At 47.9% G+C, this 18,978-nt stretch overlaps 2 protein-coding genes across 4 annotated transcripts in view; one reads left to right on the forward strand and one right to left on the reverse strand.

Annotated features, from left to right (window-relative positions):
* LOC140390588 (heme-binding protein 2-like) overlaps window positions 1-8,964 on the reverse strand; it is a 68,310-nt gene extending 59,346 nt beyond the window's left edge. Inside the window, exon 1 of the mRNA XM_072475795.1 lies at window positions 8,816-8,964. The gene's annotated coding sequence lies outside the window, so the exon portion shown is untranslated. The remainder of the gene's footprint in view (window positions 1-8,815) is intronic.
* The window catches only part of LOC140390587 (uncharacterized), a 93,022-nt gene that overhangs the window by 14,744 nt on the left and 59,300 nt on the right, over window positions 1-18,978 (forward strand). For all 3 annotated transcript variants that reach the window (XM_072475790.1, XM_072475791.1, XM_072475792.1), the window contains exons 2-4: window positions 4,060-4,206; window positions 8,730-9,062; window positions 15,597-15,863. In XM_072475790.1, coding sequence (XP_072331891.1) covers window positions 4,060-4,206; window positions 8,730-9,062; window positions 15,597-15,863 — 747 coding nt within the window. The remainder of the gene's footprint in view (window positions 1-4,059; window positions 4,207-8,729; window positions 9,063-15,596; window positions 15,864-18,978) is intronic.

Below are 18,978 nucleotides of genomic sequence, written 5' to 3' on the forward strand. Positions count from 1 at the left end.
GTGGGTTCTTTCAGGGGGGTAGCAGATGAGTGTGAGAGGTGTTGGGGGGGCGGGGGCCAGCGAAACACACGCACATGTTTTGGGGTTGTGAAAAATTGGGAAGATTCTGGGCGGGAGTGTTCGCGATCTTATCCAGGATAGTGGAGGAGGGAGTGGACCCGGACCCTTTGGTGGTGATATTTGGGGTCTCAGAGAAGCCGGAGCTCATGGAGAGGAGGGAGGCCGATGTCGTGGCCTTCGCCTCTCTGATTGCACGGCGGTGAATTTTGCTGGAGTGGCGGTCGGCATCGCCACCGGGGGGTAGCAGCTCGGTTGGGTGATCTGTACGACTTCCTGCGGTTACAGAAGATAAAGTATGAGTTAAGGGGCTCTTCAGGGGGGTGTTTGAGGAAAGGTGGGGGATGTTTGTGACCGTATTTGAGGAGCTGGTCATCGCGGGAGAGGGGGGGGGGTGAAAAAGGGGAAAAGTCTGTACAGACTATAGTTAATTGCTGGGAAGTATGTTTCCCGGGATGTTTATTCGCTGTAACCTGTTTTGATACATGTTTGTAATAAAATACATCTTAAAAAAAAAGATATATTGTGAAAATGTCCATAAAATCCCCCAGTTTGAAGGATGTTGCGGTGTAGCCGACCCACAGTGTGCGGAGCTATGGTTTCTTGATTCAGATGTGTCTGAACCAGACAAGCAAGCCATGAAAATTCACCGAGCTGTTGGAATGAAGATCTTCATCGGCTAGACACGTCAGGATTAACAGGAGAAGTGCTAAAGAATCCCCAAAAGATATGGACCACGTAGACCCGGATCGGACTGACTTTCTGTGTTCATTGGTGACAGCTCATATCATTTCAGGAGCAGAATCCAGAGACCACTTTGTCAGCAGATGGAGAGAAAAGGATCTGTCTCGAAAGGGGCAGCGCGGCAGCACAGTGGTTAGCACCGATGCTTCACAGCTCCAGGGTTCCAGGTTCGATTCCCGGCTTGGGTCACTGCCTGTGCGGAGTCTGCACGTTCTCCCCGGGTCTGCGTGGGATTCCTCCGGGTGCTCCGGTTCCCCTCCCACAGTCCAAAGATGTGCAGGTGGATTGGCCATTGCTGAATTGTTCCTCAGCGGCCAAAAAGGTTAGGTGGGCTGACTGGGTAACGGGGATAGGTTGGAAGTCTGGGCTTAAATGGGGTGCTTAAGGGTCGGTGCAGACTCGAGGGGCCGAATGGCCTCCTGCACTGTAGATTCTATGATTGTGGAGAAGGTAGAATTGTTATGTTGGTGATCGCATCCACTCTGATGGATCCTTCCAGAAAGATCTGCTGGACAATCCGAAAGCACATAACATTGAAGTGCTGCTCGTGGATTAGAACATCGAACAGTACAGCACAGTCCAGGCCCTAAGCACAGTCCAGGCCCTTCGGCCCACGATGTTGTGCCGACCATTTATCCTAATCGAAGATCAACCTAACCTCCACCCCTTCAATTCACTGCTGTCCATGTGCCTGTCCAAGAGTCACTTAAATGTCCCGAATGACTCTGACTCCACCACCTCTGCTGACAGTGCATTCCACACACCCACCACTCTGTGTAAAGAACCTCTGACATCTCCCCTATACCTTCCTCCAATCACCTTAAAATTATGTCCCCTCATGACAGCCATTTCCGCCTGGGGAAAAGTCTCTGGCTATCCACTCTATCCATGCCTCTCATCACCTTGTACACCTCTATCAAGTCACCTCTCTGCCTTCTTCACTCCAGTGAGAAAAGCCCTCGCTCCCTCAATCTTTCTCCATACGTCATGCCCTCCAGTCCAGGCAGCATTCTGGTAAATATTCTCTGTACCCTCTCCAAAGCATCCACATCCTTCCTATAATGAGGAGATCAGAACTGGACACAATATTCCAAGTGTGGTCTAACTAGGGTTTTCAGGATGGCAGCCGGTGACTAGTGGTGTGCCTCAGGGGTCTGTGCTGGGACCACAACTTTTCACAATGTACATTAATGATCTGGAAGAAGGAACTGAAGGCTCTGTTGCTAAGTTTGCAGATGATACAAAGATCTGTAGAGGGGCAGGTAGTATTGAGGAAGCAAGGGGGGCTGCAGAAGGACTCGGACAGGCTAGGAGAGTGGGCAATGAAGTGGCAGATGGAATACAATGTGGAAAAGTGTGAGGTTATGCACTTTGGAAGGAGGAATTTAGGCACAGACTATTTTCTAAATGGGGAGATGCTTCGGAAATCAGAAGCACAAAGGGACTTGGGAGTCCTTGTTCACGATTCTCTTAAGGTTAACCTGCAGGTTCAGTCGGCAGTTAGGAAGGCAAATGCAATGTTAGCATTCATGTCGAGAGGGCGAGAATACAAGACCAGGGGTGTACTTCTGAGACTGTATCAGGCTCTGGTCAGACCCCATTTGGAGTATTGTGAGTGGTTTTGGGCCCGTATCTAAGGAAGGATGTGCTGGCCTTGGAAAGGGTCCAGAGGAGGTTCACAAGAATGATCCCTGGAATGAGGAGCTTGTCGTATGAGGAACGGTTGAGGACTCTGGGTCTGTACTCGTTGGAGTTTAGAAGGATGAGGGGGGATCTTATTGAAACTTACAGGATACTGCGAGGCCTGGATAGAGTGGACATGGAGAGGATGTTTCCACTTGTGGGAGAAACTAGAACCGGAGGACACAATCTCAGACTAAAGGGACGATCCTTTAAAACAGAGATGAGGAGGAATTTCTTCAGCCAGAGGGTGGGGAATCTGTGGAACTCTTTGCCGCAGAAGGCTGTGGAGGCCAAATCACTGAGTGTCTTTACGACAGAGATAGATAGGTTCTTGATTAATAAGGGGATCAGGGGTTATGGGGAGAAGGCAGGGGAATGGGGATGAGAAATATATCAGCCATGATTGAATGGCGGAGCAGACTCGATGGGCCGAGTGGCCTAATTCTGCTCCTATTTCTTATGGTTTATGGTCTTATGTCAGAGAGTGGGTGGAACTGGGCTGTCTGTCTGATTTACTTTTGTTTTAGGCTGTTTGCTACAGGTTGTGTTTTAGTTTCGGTTTGAGAGCTAGATGGCTACAGGCAACGCAAGCAGCTGTGTAAGGATCTCTCTCTGCAAACTAAAGATTGTCTCCAGATCCTTTGGTGATTTAAAAAGAATACCTGTTTCTGTAGAGAAGTTAAACCTGATGTCTTTCTGTAAAAAGGGTTCTTTTTGTCTTATGGATGTTGCAAGGAAAGATTAAGAGTTATTTATAGAGTACTGTATTCTTTGGGGGATTTATAGGTGTTGATAGTTGTTAAGATGTTTACTGTGGGTTTATAAAGTGCTAACTGGTTTCATGAATAAACATTGTTTTAATTTAAAAGTACTTTAGCTCTCTGTTGTACCACACCTGCAGAGTTGGCCCGTGTGCTCCCCTTAACCACAATCTAGTAAATGTTGTGGGTCAGGTGAGCTCCATGATACACTTTGGGGTTCTCTAAACCCTGGCCCATAGCAACATGCCAAATTTCCTTAGTCTTCTGAGAAAGTAGAGTCGTTCCCAAAACAGTGAGTCTTTTCAAGAAGGAATTCGACCTCGCTCTTGTGGCGAAGGGAATCAAAAGGAAATGTGGGGGAAGGCGGGATAGTCTATTGAGTCGGATGATCAGTCATGATCATAACAAATGGCGGAGCAGACCCGAGGGGCCGAATGGCCTCCTCCTGCTCCTAGTTTCTACGTTTGAAAGTGAGAAACATAAAGCAGCTTTTCCGGTTATGGAGGTGACGAAGGCAGACTTCAATCTGACGAGGCCGAGAGCGTCCACTCGGCAAGTTGGCGGCAGCTCCCGAAAGTGGTCAAAGAAGATTTTAATGTCACGCCAACCAGGGTGGCAAAGCAACGAGCAGGAGCTGGAGAAAAGAGTGTTAAAAGGGGGGCACCCGAATCAATATAATTCTGTTTTACAACTACCTCAGAGAAAAGAAGTGTGGTCAGGAGTACTACTTTGAAAACTGCAAACACTGATACTGTCGATGCAAATAAGCAGACAGTGGGCATGTTGAATAATTATTTTGCTCCCACATTTACAGTCAAGAAAGATACCAGCATGTTGGAGAGCCCGAGGAAGCTATCGGAGAATCCGGGACAGGGATTGAACCAAACTCAATTCAGACATTCAGCAGGACTGAGCAGATTGATGGGAATAAAGTCTTTCAAAAACGGACCACATTTAATAGGTAGGTCATGCCTGATTGAGCTCGATTGAACACTTTGTAGAGAGACGTGGGGGGGGGGGGGGGGGGGGGGCTGTCCCGTCAATTAGATGGACTTTCAGGAAGCATTTGGTAAAGTTCCTCTGAGGAGACTGCGATTAGGAATAAACGGTCATGCCTCCCAAATTTTTTAACAATAATCTTTATTGGTGTCACAAGTAGGCTTACATTAACACTGCAATGAAGTTACTGTGACAAGCCCCCCCCCCCCAGTCGCCACATTCCGGCGCATGTTCGGGTACACTAAGCGAGAATTCCATGGGTAGCACGGTAGCACCGTGGTTAGCACTGTTGCTTCACAGCTCCAGGGACTCGGGTTCGATTCCCGGCTTGGGTCACTGTCCATGCGGAGTCTGCGCGTTCTCCCCAAATGCAAGGTTATCCATTTTGGTAGGACTAACAGCAAAAGGGATTATTATTTAAATGATAAAATATTAAAACATGCTGCTGTGCAGAGAGACCTGGGTGTGCTAGTGCATGAGTCGCAAAATGTTGGTGATTAAGCAGGCAAATGGAATTTTGTCCTTCATTGCTGGAGGGATAGAGTTTAAGACTAGGGAGGTTATGCTGCAATTGTATACGCTGTTAGTGAGGCCACACCTGGAGTATTGTGTTCAGTTTTGGTCTCCTTACTTGAGAAAGGACGTACTGGCACTGGAGGGTGTGCAGAGGAGATTCACTAGGTTAATCCCACAGTTGAAGGGGTTGGATTATGAGGAGAGGTTGAGTAGACTGGGACTGTACTCGTTGGAATTTAGAAGGAAAAGGGGGGATCTTATAGAAACATATAAAATTATGAAGGGAATAGATAGGATAGATGCGGGCAGGTTGTTTCCACTGGCGGGTGAAAGCACAACTAGGGGGCATAGCCTCAAAATAAGGGGAAGTAGATTTAGGACTGAGTTTAGGAAGAACTTCTTCACCCAAAGGGTTGTGAATCTATGGAATTCCTTGCCCAGTGAAGCAGTAGAGGCTCCTTCATTAAATGTTTTTAAGATAAAGATAGATAGTTTTTTGAAGAATAAAGGGATTAAGGGTTATGGTGTTCAGGCCGGAAAGTGGAGCTGAGTCCACAAAAGATCAGCCATGATCTCATTGAATGGTGGAGCAGGCTCGAGGGGCCAGATGGCCGACTCCTGTTCCTAGTTCTTATGTATGCCTGCGTGGGTTTCCTCCGGGTGCTCCGGTTTCCTCCCACAAGTCCCGAAAGACGTGCTGTTAGGTGAATTGGACATTCTGAATTCTCCCTCTGTGTACCCGAACAGGCACCGGAATGTGGCGACTAGGGGCTTTCCACAGTAACCTCATTGCAGCGTTAATGTAAACCTACTTGTGACAATAAAGGTTTATTTAGAATTCAGAATGTCCAATTCGCCTAACAGCACATCTTTCGGGACTGTGGGAGTCGCAACCTGTGACGAATGATGTCCCACAAGGATCTGCGTTGGGGACTGGACTCTTCATCATTTTTATTCACAAGTGAAGAGAATAGCACAGATTTTTTTCAGTACGGGTTTGTAAGTTTTCCATTCCGACCTGGGGCGGGAAACGTGCTGACTGATTTAAAACTGGACGGACCTCATGGGGTGGATGTCCCGTCCAGAGACGCCGGAATCACGAATCGCAATTGGGCAGCAGCCAAACGTTTGGGTCAGCTCTGGGCACCCAGTGGACCGCCACGTTCCAGTACCTCGCTGGCGACGTGAACACGCCCCGTGCTGGTGTGGGCATGCAAAACATACAGGAGCTTGCGTTAACGTATCATTAACAAGCTTAACCCAGTAGCCTCCAGCCTCTCCCTGCCCAGCAGGTGGAAGTGACAACAGTGCATTTCACACCCTTAGGAACCCCCAGCCAGTGGCCCACCAGGGTGCTGGAACTCCTCAGTGCACCCATCCGAGGTGCTGTCCCACTGCAGGGAGTGCAGGGGAAGTGCAGAGCGCACCCCGAACAACGGATGCAAGCACCCTGGCCCTTTGAAGAAAACCTGGCACGTTGCCCCTCTCAGGGAGGGTGCCAGACCGGTGACACTACCAGCTAGCGCACCCCACGGGACCTCTGGCCAACACCAAGTCCTGCCTGCCCGCTGCACCCCTGCCCCCATCCATCCTGCCCCCAGGACAGGTAGGCACAACCTGTGCTTCTCATCCAGGACCCACGGCACACCGCAGTTATGGTGCGCACCCCCCTCCTTCCCCAGCACCGTCCGTGGGCCCTGCCCGCATGCAGGCCACCAAGCTTGAAGCCGGTCAGTGGCACGCGGTGACCAGCCTCCACCCGCAGCTACCCTGCTGGCGGCATATCGCACGGCCCACCCAAGGAAAACACCCACAGGCGGGCGCAGGACAGTGATACCAGCTGCCGTTCAATTTCTGAAACCCGGTGCTCAATCTGCTGCAACTAGTGGCACATTCTGCTCAAATGGTTACCTCGGAAATGTCCTGGGGTTCCCACGTCGCACAGGATGTGCACTCTCGAAGTCGGAGCAGACTGCCTTTTCTCTCTTTATTAATCAATAAGCTTTGTAATGCTAATGAACCTTACAATTGGTAATTAACCAGACCAATACTAATAAAGTTTTACCAATACTAATAAAGCTTACTCAGTTTATTTCAAACCCAGAGCTCTTGGAGCTGTTGCTTGCAGGCAAGTGCTCATGCCATTCGCTCCCAGCTGTATATCTCCCACAGATGTGCCTGTCTCCTGAAGGTAAGAGCTCTCGCCCTCGGCCCCTTGGGCTGCGTAGCTCCTCGCAGGCCTGCCTCTCGTGAGGGAAAGAGCAATCGCCCTCATTCCTCGGGCTGTGTATTTCCCGCTGGTCTGTCTGTGACTCTCTCCTCACTCCTCTGTAGAAGGTAATATTTTCGTGTTCCTTTGACTGTGGTAAAGACTCAACAATAGATTGTTGTGGTAAAATAACAAGGCTTTATTTACGAAACGACCGCATGCAGTTTTGGCTGAAAGTTGAGGTCGGAGAGCAGTTACTACCACTGCTGATTCCTACTCAAGTCTGCGCTTTTACAGTAAATCAGTTCAGTATTTATACATTATCATTATCAAGATTGCGTGACTACAGCTTAGTCAGGAATTCGATCGGAAGTAGAAACTGAAGCAATGTCACAAACCAGCTGACCTGTTGATCTTCTTGGACCCTTTGTCTCACCCCTCATACCATTATCTTGTCCTTTGATAGAATATTAAAAGGTCGGAGGAGACTCATCCATTCCTTATCTTGTCTTATTCATACCGCCCTGGGTTATGACGAGTTAGCCTTATCAGAAATTACAGAGGTCAGGCATTTTGGAATGGCTTGACCTTCTCTGATCTTATTCCTGCTTTAGGTTATGCGGAGTCAGCCTTATTGGTCTTACAAAGGGGTCTGGTACATTGAAATGGCTGGGTCAGCTTTTCTTACATTGTACCGAATAGTTGACCAGTTTTCCCATCATGCCATTACTTAATTCGTACAACATCACACTCAGCTTTTGTTTATCAGCTCCCGGCTGGATATATCCCACAGGTCTGGCTCCCTGTTACGCTCTGCAGGAGGTAAGTCTCGTTCTTATAAAAGGATGCCATTTGTGAATTTGAGAAGAGCCACTTTGATGCTGTGGCCGAGGCCAAAACCTGATTGTGCGGATTCAGACGTTCTCTGAAAATGGCCGTGGGTTTGTTTCTGACTGAGGTTTTCCCAACAACACTTGTCATTTCTCATAGATTTGGATCCCACTTATCCCCAATATGCTGTTCAATATGCCTGATTTTATTGTTGTGTGCTGGGCCTTTCAATGAAGACAAAGATATCAAGTAGTTTTCCCTCTAAAACTACTTGCGCTAAAAGGAAATCTTGCGCTGATTCTCCGATCCCGGGCGCCGAACTCGCGTTCAGTGACGGGGCGGAGAATCCCCGATGACGACAGAATCAGGGGGCCGGCGCTGCCTTCGCGATGCTCTGCCCCCTGAAAAGCGGCGAGCTCTAGGAGTACACCGCACGCCGTATCCACGGCCTCAGACCATTGCCTCAGGCCCCCCCCCCTGCGATGCTCCGTCCCTGACCAGCCGAGTTCCCGACGGCGTGGGACACGTGTGGTCTCACCCGTCGGGAACCCAGGGTGGCGGCTGCGGACACAGTCGGAGGAGGGCCTATCCGCGGGCAGAGGGGGGACATATTTGGGGCTGGGGGGCACTGTGGAGTGGCGGTCCAGGGTGCGTGAGCCGGCCGTAGGGGCAGGGTACTATTTTTGCAGTCCGGGGGCTACGTCCGCCATGAAGCACGGCGCGGCCACTGCAGGTCTATCGGCAGCTAGAGCTGAGAGCTCTACGCTGGCCCCCTGCTATCCCCCTCCCCCCGGAGCAGGGAATCGGTGGCCATGTCTCCTGCCGTAAAACACCGCCAGAGTGGGGATTCAGTCTCCCAAACAGAATATCCAGCCCCGTATTATCGTGCAACTTTCTTACGTCGCTCTCCACTACTTACTTTCTTTCAGATGAGGACGTCATGCCAGAACCAGTTAAAATAAACAGCATTGTAGGCTCCTCTGTCCAGCTGAACATCACCAACAACAAATCCTACCTGACAATGTGGCAATTCTACAGTGATGATCGTGATCATTCGATTCTGAAGTTTATATCTTCTCCGAGCAATCTACAAGTCGGTGTGTACTTCAAGTCCAGAGTGACGTTTCACAGAAAGACTGGATCGATCTCCATGAAGAAACTGCGAGTGCAAGACAGTGGCATGTATCAAGGCATTTATGTCCACCATGGATCCCCGCTGGATGTGAAATTCCTCATACACACTTTTGTTCTCAACGTCCAGGGTGAGTGAGACTAATGTGCTAGCTGACTCTCAGAACACTGATACAGCAGCTTTATTTCTCCAAATTCATTGCAATTCTCTCTTACATCTGTTAATTATCCTCTTATTTCTGTATCCTATCATTTTCCTTAATGTAATTTAACCTCATTTACTGTTCGTATTTTCTACTTAGTCCTATTTTTCACCTTTAGAGCTTATTCATTACTCTTACTTATACACTTGCTGTTGTCCCAGAGTTTATTTTCTTTTTAAGTATTTTTATTCAAAATTTTAGCATTTTAACATTTTATAAAACACCCTCAAATGCAATAAACCCTGCGACGTCCGCCCCCCCCCCCTCCCCCAAAACTCCCCCTCCCCCACCAGCAGTTGATGGTAACAAGCTCTCTGAAAGGCAAAATAAACAAACCCCATGTTGATCACGATTCCCTTAAGGTTAACGTGCAGGTTCAGTCGGCAGTGAGGAAGGTAAATGCAATGTTAGCATTCATGTCAAGAGGGCTAGAATACAAGACCAGGGATGTACTTCTGAGGCTGTATAAGACTCTGGTCAGACCCCATTTGGAGTATTGTTGTGGTGATATGCATCACTGTAAATACACAAGGGGTTAATGTAAATACACTACAACTAAGTAAACACTAGAGGGAGCACCAGAGACATTGTGACACGCAGACATACAGCTAATGAACACATAGAATAGGACACGACCAATGGGCAGTCAAGACACCCAGAGGTGACACTACCACAAGGGGGCTACCCATATAAAAGGACAGGGCACACATGCTCTTTCTCTTTCCACAGGCGACACTCAAGAGAGGACAGGGGCAGATCAGGAAGCATCACACCCACCACGTCGTTGTACATATTGGTACTAACGACATAGGCAGGAAGGGGCAAGAGCTCCTGCAGCAGGAGTTCAGGGAGATAGGCAGAAAGTTAAAAGACAGGACCTCGAGGGTTGTAATCTCGGGATTACTCCCTGCGCCATGTGCCAGTGAGGCTAGAAATAGGAAGATAGAGCAGCTAAACACGTGGCTAAACAGCTGGTGTAGGAGGGAGGGTTTCCGTTATCTGGACCACTGGGAGCTCTTCCGGGGCAGGTGTGACCTGTATAAGAAGGACGGGTTGCATCTAAACTGGAGAGGCATAAATATCCTGGCCGCGAGGTTTGCTAGTGTCACACGGGAGGGTTTAAACTAGTATGGCAGGGGGGTGGGCACGGGAGCAATAGGTCAGAAGGTGAGAGCATTGAGGGAGAACTAGGGAAGAGGGACAGTGTGGCTCTGAGGCAGAGCAGACAGGGAGAAGTTGCTGAACACAGCGGGTCTGGTGGCCTGAAGTGCATATGTTTTAATGCCAAAAGTATTACGGGTAAGGCAAATGAACTTAAAAGCTTGGATTAGTACTTGGAACTATGATATTGTTGCCATTACAGAGACCTGGTTGAGGGAAGGGCAGGATTGGCAGCTAAACGTTCCAGGATTTAGATGTTTCAGGCGGGATAGAGGGGGATGTAAAAGGGGTGGGGGAGTTGCGCTACTGGTTAGGGAGGATATCACAGCTGTATTACGGGATGACACCTCAGAGAGCAGTGAGGCTATATGGGTAGAGATCAGGAATAAGAAGGGTGCAGTCACAATGTTGGGGGTTTACTACAGGCCTCCCAACAGCCAGCGGGAGATAGAGGAGCAGATAGGTAGGCAGATTTTGGAAAAGAGTAAAAACAACAGGTTTGTGGTGATGGGAGACTTCAACTTCCCCAATATTGACTGGGACTCACTTAGTGCCAGGGGCTTAGACGGGGCAGAGTTTGTAAGGAGCATCCAGGAGGGCTTCTTAAAACAATATGTAGACAGTCCAACTAGGGAAGGGGCTGTACTGGACCTGGTATTGGGGAATGAGCCCGGCCAGGTGATAGAAGTTTCAGTAGGGGAGCATTTCGGGAACAGTGACCACAATTCAGTAAGTTTTAAAGTGCTGGTGGACAAAGATAAGAGTGGTTCTAAGGTGAATGTGCTAAATTGGGAGAAGGCTAATTATAACAATATTAGGCGGGAACTGAAGAACCTAGATTGGGGGTGGATGTTTGAGGGTAAATCAACATCTGACATGTGGGTGGATTTCAAGTGTCAGTTGAAAGGAATTCAGGACCGGCATGTTCCTGTGAGGAAGAAGGATAAATACGGCAATTTTCGGGAACCTTGGATAACGAGAGATATTGTAGGCCTCGTCAAAAAGAAAAAGGAGGCATTTGTCAGGGCTAGAAGGCTGGGAACAGACAAAGCCTGTGTGGAATATAAGGAAAGTAGGAAGGAACTTAAGCAAGGAGTCAGGAGGGCTAGAAGGGGTCACGAAAAGTCATTGGCAAATAGGGTTAAGGAAACTCCCAAGGCTTTTTACACGTACATAAAAAGCAAGAGGGTAGCCAGGGAAAGGGTTGGCCCACTGAAGGACAGGCAAGGGAATCTATGTGTGGAGCCAGAGGAAATGGGCGAGGTACGAAATGAATACTTTGCATCAGGATTCACCAAAGAGAAGGAATTGGTGGATGTTGAGTCTGGAGAAGTGTGTGTAGATAGCCTGGGTCACATTGAGATCCAAAAAGACGAGGTGTTGGGCGTCTTGAAAAATATTACAGTAGATAAGTCCCCAGGGCCTGATGGGATCTACCCCAGAATACTGAAGGAGGCTAGAGAGGAAATTGCTGAGGCCTTGACAGAAATCTTTGGATCCTCACTGTCTTCAGGTGATGTCACGGAGGACTGGAGAATAGCCAATGTTGTTCCTCTGTTTAAGAAGGGTAGCAAGGATAATCCAGGGAACTACAGGCCGGTGAGCCTTACGTCAGTGGTAGGGAAATTACTGGAGAGAATTCTTCCATTTGGAAGCAAATGGACGTATTAGTGAGAGGCAGCACGGTTTTGTGAAGGGAAGGTGTTGCTCGTTTTAGCCTTAGTTTAATTGCTCTTGTTCTATCACCTTTGCTCTTGAGTCGCCAGGTATCTTTCTGATACCGCCACATGGTTCAAGTCCGAGTAATGATCAATAATCCAACACACCGCTTAGTAAGAGTTAAATCAACGCTCATTTATTATATACAGTAATCAATACTTATACAGTAATTCAACTTGTAAGCTACTTCCTACAACTAACAGGCCAATACTTAACTTTGGAAATGGCCCGCCAGGTCAGGGAAACAAATGGCCTTTCGAATGGGTTCTGAGCCTGCGGGATTCAAAGCTGGTACAGGTCGATAGTCAGGAGTGCCTGTCTCGTAGCGAGCGTTGAAGTAAGACTTATGATTTGAGCGGTTGTTGCAGAGGGTCAGCAGAAGGGTCTCGAAAGGTGCGGAAGGATGAAGAAGGGTCGATTTGAACTTGGACTCTATTCTTATAGTCCCCAGGGGCTTCCCGCCTCTCGGGGCGGACCCTGTACCTGGTTCCAAGTGATTGGACTTTGTCCCAATTGGTTTGATATTCTCCAATGCTGGAGCGATTCCTTGATCGAGGGGTGGTTTTGGGGTGGTCGTTCACCTCTCTTTGTGTAGGCTCCTGCTGGCGCCGAAAAGTCTGGGTTGGCTTTGTGTGTCTAATTTGTTGCACATTGTTCCTGGGGATTGCTAATTAATATTCAGATGGCTGGTGTTTTGTGATGTTGATGGCTGCAGGTATCGATTCTGTCTGGCCTCCCCAGAGGCGAATCCACAGTTTTACCTGCAGCTGCTTGTTTGATTCCTGTTGGCTGATTTTCCCATCAGCCGTTTCCGTTCGCCATTTTAAATCGGGGTTGGCCATTCTAAGTCGGGAGTTAGCCATTTTAACTGGCTACAAAGGTCGTGTCTCACTAACTTGATAGAGTTTTTCGAGGAGGTCACTAAGATGATTGATGCAGGTAGGGTAGTGGATGTTGTCTATATGGACTTCAGTAAGGCCTTTGACAAGGTCCGTCATGGTAGACTAGTACAAAAGATGAAGTCACACGGGATCAGGGGTGAGCTGGCAAGGTGGATACAGAACTGGCTAGGTCATAGAAGGCAGAGAGTAGCAATGGAGGGCTGTGACCAGTGGTGTTCCACAGAGATCAGTGCTGGGACCTTTGCTGTTCGTAGTATATATAAATGATTTGGAGGAAAATGTAACTGGTCTGATTAGTAAGTTTGCAGATGACACAAAGGTTGGTGGAATTGCGGATAGCGATGAGGACTGTCGGAGGATACAGCAGGACTTAGATTATTTGGAGACTTGGGCGGAGAGATGGCAGATGGAGTTTAATCCGGACAAATGTGAGGTAATGCATTTTGGAAGGTCTAATGCAGGTAGGGAATATACAGTGAATGGTAGAACTCTCAAGAGTATTGAAAGTCAAAGAGATCTAGGTGTACAGGTCCACAGGTCACTGAAAGGGGCAACACAGGTGGAGAAGGTAGTCAAGAAGGCATACGGCATGCTTGCCTTTATTGGCCATGGCATTGAGTATAAGAATTGGCAAGTCATGTTGCAGCTGTATAGAACTTTAGTTAGGCCACACTTGGAGTATAGTGTTCAATTCTGGTCGCCACACTACCAGAAGGATGTGGAGGCTTTAGAGAGGGTGCAGAAGAGATTTACCAGAATATTGCCTGGTATGGAGGGCATTAGCTATGACTAAACTCAGTTTGTTCTCACTGGAACGACGGAGGTTGAGGGGCGACCTGATAGAGTTCTACAAAATTAAGAGGGGCATAGACAGAGTGGATAGTCAGAGGCTTTTCCCCAGGGTAGAGGGGTCAATTACTAGGGGGCATAGGTTTAAGGTGCGAGGGGCAAGGTTTAGAGTAGATGTACGAGGCAAGTTTTTTTACACAGAGGGTAGTGGGTGCCTGGAACTCGCTGCTGGAGGAGGTGGTGGAAGCAGGGACGATAGTGACATTTAAGGGGCATCTTGTCAAATACATGAATAGGATGGGAATAGAGGGATACGGACCCCGGAAGTGTAGAAGATTGTAGTTTAGTCAGGCAGCATGGTCGGCACGGGCTTGGAGGGCCGAAGGGCCTGTTCCTGTGCTGTACATTTCTTTGTTCTTTGTACGTGGCTTAGAGCAGACTGGTTAGTTAGACTGAGTTACTATAGCAAGATTAGCAGGAGAGCCGAACCCATCGAGAACTGTGCTAATGGTTCAGTAAATCACATTGAACTTACTTCAACGTCTGGAGTATCTTTTGATCAAAGCTGCATTGAGTTGCAGCCTGTGTTATCCCAGAGTACATAACACAACAATTGTGAGCAGTTTTGGGCCCCGTTTCTAAGGAAGGATGAGCTGGCCTTGGAAAGGGTCCAGCGGAGGTTCACAAGAATGTTCACCGGAATGAAGAGCTTGTCGTATGAGGAACGGTTGAGGACTCTGGGTCTGTACTCGTTGGAGTTCAGAAGGATGAGGGGGGATCTCATTGAAACTTACAGGGTACTGCGAGGCCTGGATAGAGTGGACGTGGAGAGGATGTTTCCACTTGTAGGAAAAACTAGAAGCAGAGGACACCATCTCACCTTTCCTCCCATAGTCCAAAGACGTGCAGGTTAGGTGGATTGGCCATGCTAAATTGCCCTTAGTGTCAAGGGGTTGGGTGGGGTTGCTGGGTTATGGGTATGGAGCGGAGTGTGGGATTAAGTGGGGTCCTCTTTCCAAGAGCCGGTGCAGACTCGATGGGCCGAATGGCCTCCTTCTGCACTGTAAATTCTGTGTCTATGTCTTCTCTAGGTGGTTCCTTACTGGCCAACTCGATTTATACAAAGCCAAGTTAAAGATCCCCCACTCCTTTATCAGGGAAGCTCGTATTCTGCAAGATGCACGGGTTGTTAATCATCGCAGCCCATAAGACCCGTGCGGGTTTCAACAAATAGCATTTCCAAACTTCTCTGTCCTACAGCCCCGTCCAACAGCGAAACAAACTTCCTATCTGATCAATTGCTTTTCTAATCCGCCAAACCTCAATGGAATCACCCTTTAATCTTCTATAACTACAGGAAATCAACGCCTGGTGTGTGCAATAGTTCCTCCTATCCTCACCCTTGGTGCCCCAGTAACATTCTGGTGACTCGTTACTTGGCCTCCGTTCCCAGGACTGTACACAGTGCCCCCAGATGTGGTCGAACCAGGGCTGAGATCTGTGTGAATGGACTCCTAAATCTCTTCAGGCCTTCGCGGTTCCTAACTCTTAATCATTTAATCGATGCTCAGATGTATCCTTCATCCAAAATGGGAACTTTTGTCAATCTGCTGCCAATCGTTTTGTCAGTTATCAGCGTCGGTATCTCTTCCCAGACAGTTTTCTTGCTTATCTTAACCTTTGCCAGTTCAGTTTCTGAACTGTTTCGTTTCTCTGCCCCCGGGAGGTATCCTCCACCGTTAAGACTAACAGAAAGTAATTATTCTGCAAATCTGCCGTTTCCTTTTATTATTTATCGCTGGTCGCTGTGAAGGACCACTGAGCCTCCGAGGTATTTGGACAATTGGCGGTCGGGTGGATGTGACACCTTTGTGACTTCCCTTCTTTCCAGAAAAGTTGCGAGTCCCGCGGATTGTTCAGACGCCGATCTACACTGCGAGTCATGTGCAGCTGATGTGCATTGTGGACAAAGGAATAGCGAGCAGCATTGTGTGGCTGAAAGATGACATGCTTTTGAAGAGCCCGCAATTTCAGGTGGAAGGCGAGTCCAGCACAGTCTATATTAAAGACATGGAAATCAAACATTGCGGAATGTATACTTGCATCGTGAAAAACGAAGTCAGCACAAACAGCAACTCATATTTCCTCACAGCAGAAGGTAGGAATTCATCGCCTGATACATTGTAAAGGACAAGGGATTAGATTCTGACTGTGCTGTGTAAATGGTCACAGTCTGATGAAGTATGAGGGGCACATGGGATTATTTTCCGACTCTATTGTGTACGGTTTCATAGTCTGGTACAGTGTGAGGGACATGGGATTATATTCGTACTATGCTGGAATACTGTGAACAGTTTTGGTTGCCTTATAAGGATAGGTAGGGCAGCCGAGGTCCCAGGTTCGATCCCGGCCCTGGGTCACTGTCCTGTGTGAAGTTTGCACATTCTCCCCGTGTCTGCGTGGGTCTCACCCCCACAACCCAAAGATGTGCAGGGTAGGGGGATTGGCCACGCTAAATTGCCACTTAATTGGAACAATTTTAAACAAAATAAGGAGAGATATCCCGGCATTGGAGGCAGTCCAGAGAAGGTTCACTGGGTCGATCCCGGGGAATGGAGGGATTTCCTTATGAGGAGAGGTTGAGTAGGTTGGGTCTGTACTCATTGGAGTTTAGAAGATTGAGAGGGGACCTTATTGAGACATATCGGATTCTCAGGGGGTTGGACAGGAGAGACACTGAGAGGATGTTTCCTCTTGTGGGAGAGTCTAGGACCAGAGGGCACAATCTCAGAGTCAGGGGGTCGTCCATTTGAGACGGAGATGAGGAGGAATTTCCTCTCTCAGAGGAGAGTAAATCTGTGGAATTCTTTACCGCAGAGAGCTGTCGAGGCTGGGTTCGGTATGTTCAAGGCCGAGAGAGACATTGTTAATCAGTGAGGGTGCTGGGGAGAAGGTGGGAAAGGGGAGTTGAGGATTTTATGATTAGCAATTATCCCACCGAATGGTGTAGCAGACTTGATGGGCAGAATTGCCTAATTCTCCAGCCTCTTGTGTTTTTATGTGTAGGCTGATACAGTGTGAGGCACATGGCCGTATATTCTGATTGGACTCGGTCAATAATCAGTCTGATACAGGAAGAGATGTGGTGTTATATTCTGAGTTTTGTTATGGCCCCAGTGGACACTGAAATAAAGATTTCAGGTTTGACGATTTAAGCTGTGAAAGAACTAAAATCACATAGATTTAACAAGCATCTAATACATCAAACCCAAGAAAAGGTACTTCCCCAATTGACCTAATCAGCAACATTACAAAAGCAAGGCCCAAATTACTCTCTGCTTTCTAACAGGCTCTCTTCTTCCTGCTACACCAAGTCACATCTTCCAGTGTCTGTTTAGAAATATCCCACTCGGCCTGCGTATACCAGCAGTGACTTCCATGAACAAGATTCTGTGTGGCAGGGACAGAGTGGATAGTCAGATGCTCTTTCCTAGGGTAGGAGAGTCCAGTACGAGGGGACATAGGTTTAAAGTACGTGGGGAAAAGTTGAGAACAGATGTACCAGGCAGAATTTTTACACAGAGGGTGGTAAATATATGGAACGTGCTGCCTGGGGAGGTGGTGGGAGCAGGTACGATAGCGGCATTTAAGGGGCATCTAGACAAATATATGAATAGGGTGGGAATGGACGGATACGGACTCTGTAAGTGCAGACGGTTTTAGTTTAAGCAGGTGTTAAGGACCAGGGTTTAGAGAACCCCAAAGTGTATCATGGAGTTCACCTGACCCACAACTTTTAATAGATTGTGGTTATGGGGAGCACACGGGCCCACTCTGCAGGTGTGGTGCAACAGAGAGCTACAGTACTTTTAAATTAAAACAATGTGTATTTATGAGACCAGTTAACACTTTATAAACCCACAGGAAATATCTTAACAACTATCAACACCGATAAATCCCCCAAAGAATACAGTACTCTATAAGTAACTCTTAATCTTTCCTTGCAACATCCATAAGACAAAAAGAACCCTTTTTACAGAAAGACATCAGGTTTAACTTCTCCGCTGAGAGCAGTTGCCTCTTTGAAATCACCAAATGAACATTCTTCAGCTTGCAGAGATTCCTACACAACTTGCTGTGACTGCAGCTGCTCCAAATCTAAAATGAAACTAAAACCCTGTAGCAGACAGCCCAAAGCGAAGGTAAAAGCAGACAGACAGCCCAGTTCCACCCACTCTGACATCACAGATAAACACCCATTTCTTAACGGAACATCCACTACAAATATTTTCTTACCACCCATTTCTTAAAGGCACTCTCACATGACACAGGGACCATGGTCGGCGCAGGCTTGGAGGGCCGAAGGGCCTGTTCCTGTGCTGTATTGTTCTTCGTTCTTTGTTCAAGGTCCACTGTACTAACTCCTTGTTCCTTAAATGTCCAATCGTTCCATCTTTTTGAACAGAGAGGCAGCTCTAATCAGCATCCTCTCTCTGCTCCCCACAGCCTTGGCTGCGTTCTCTCTCTCTCTTTGATTATCCATGTGCTTAGGGGTAGGATTACAAAAAGATCTGTATTTTCTTTTTGTGTGATATCTATTAAGAACCTGGATCAGACTCCAACAATGCCGAGGACACCGGACAGAAACCCCACTATTTAATTTAATTTGCAACACTGTGAGGAAAGGATACTTCACTTTAGGAATGAATCCACACACAAATAGGGATATGGTGTATGAAAACAAACTTTATTACGAACACAGTATCACTAATTTTAATATAATAGACAATAGCTTACAATTACGAGCTAACCAATGATTAGCAATGCAATGAAACAATCACCCTTAACTGCTATCTTTATCTTCACTCAAACAGCATCCATCTCTGGTCACAATCCACTTTTAAATACAGTATTCAGCCCCAGGAATATCTGCTTAATAGAGATGTTTTGGATACCCTGCTTTAAGAATTCTCCAGGCCCCGGAAATCGGTCTGACCGCGGAGTAGGCCGCGGCGCCGTTGCCACAGGCCCGCCCAGCAATCCTCCGCTCCCGACAAGGCAAGTTCCCAACGGCGTGGAACTAACCACCTTTTGCCAGTGAGGATGCGGCTGCGGGCTCAGTCCACGGCCGCCCTGGTCGGGAGCAGGCGAATTGGAGACCATAACTGTGCGAGGGCTGAGGCTTGGCCATGCTGATCGGCGGGGAGGGGGTTCCACTTTTTTCAGTGTGGCTCCGCTTCCGAGCATCCATGGAGCACGGCGCGGCTGCTGGA

This window comes from Scyliorhinus torazame, chromosome 14, assembly GCF_047496885.1.
Source record: "Scyliorhinus torazame isolate Kashiwa2021f chromosome 14, sScyTor2.1, whole genome shotgun sequence".
NCBI classification, from domain to species: domain Eukaryota; kingdom Metazoa; phylum Chordata; class Chondrichthyes; order Carcharhiniformes; family Scyliorhinidae; genus Scyliorhinus; species Scyliorhinus torazame.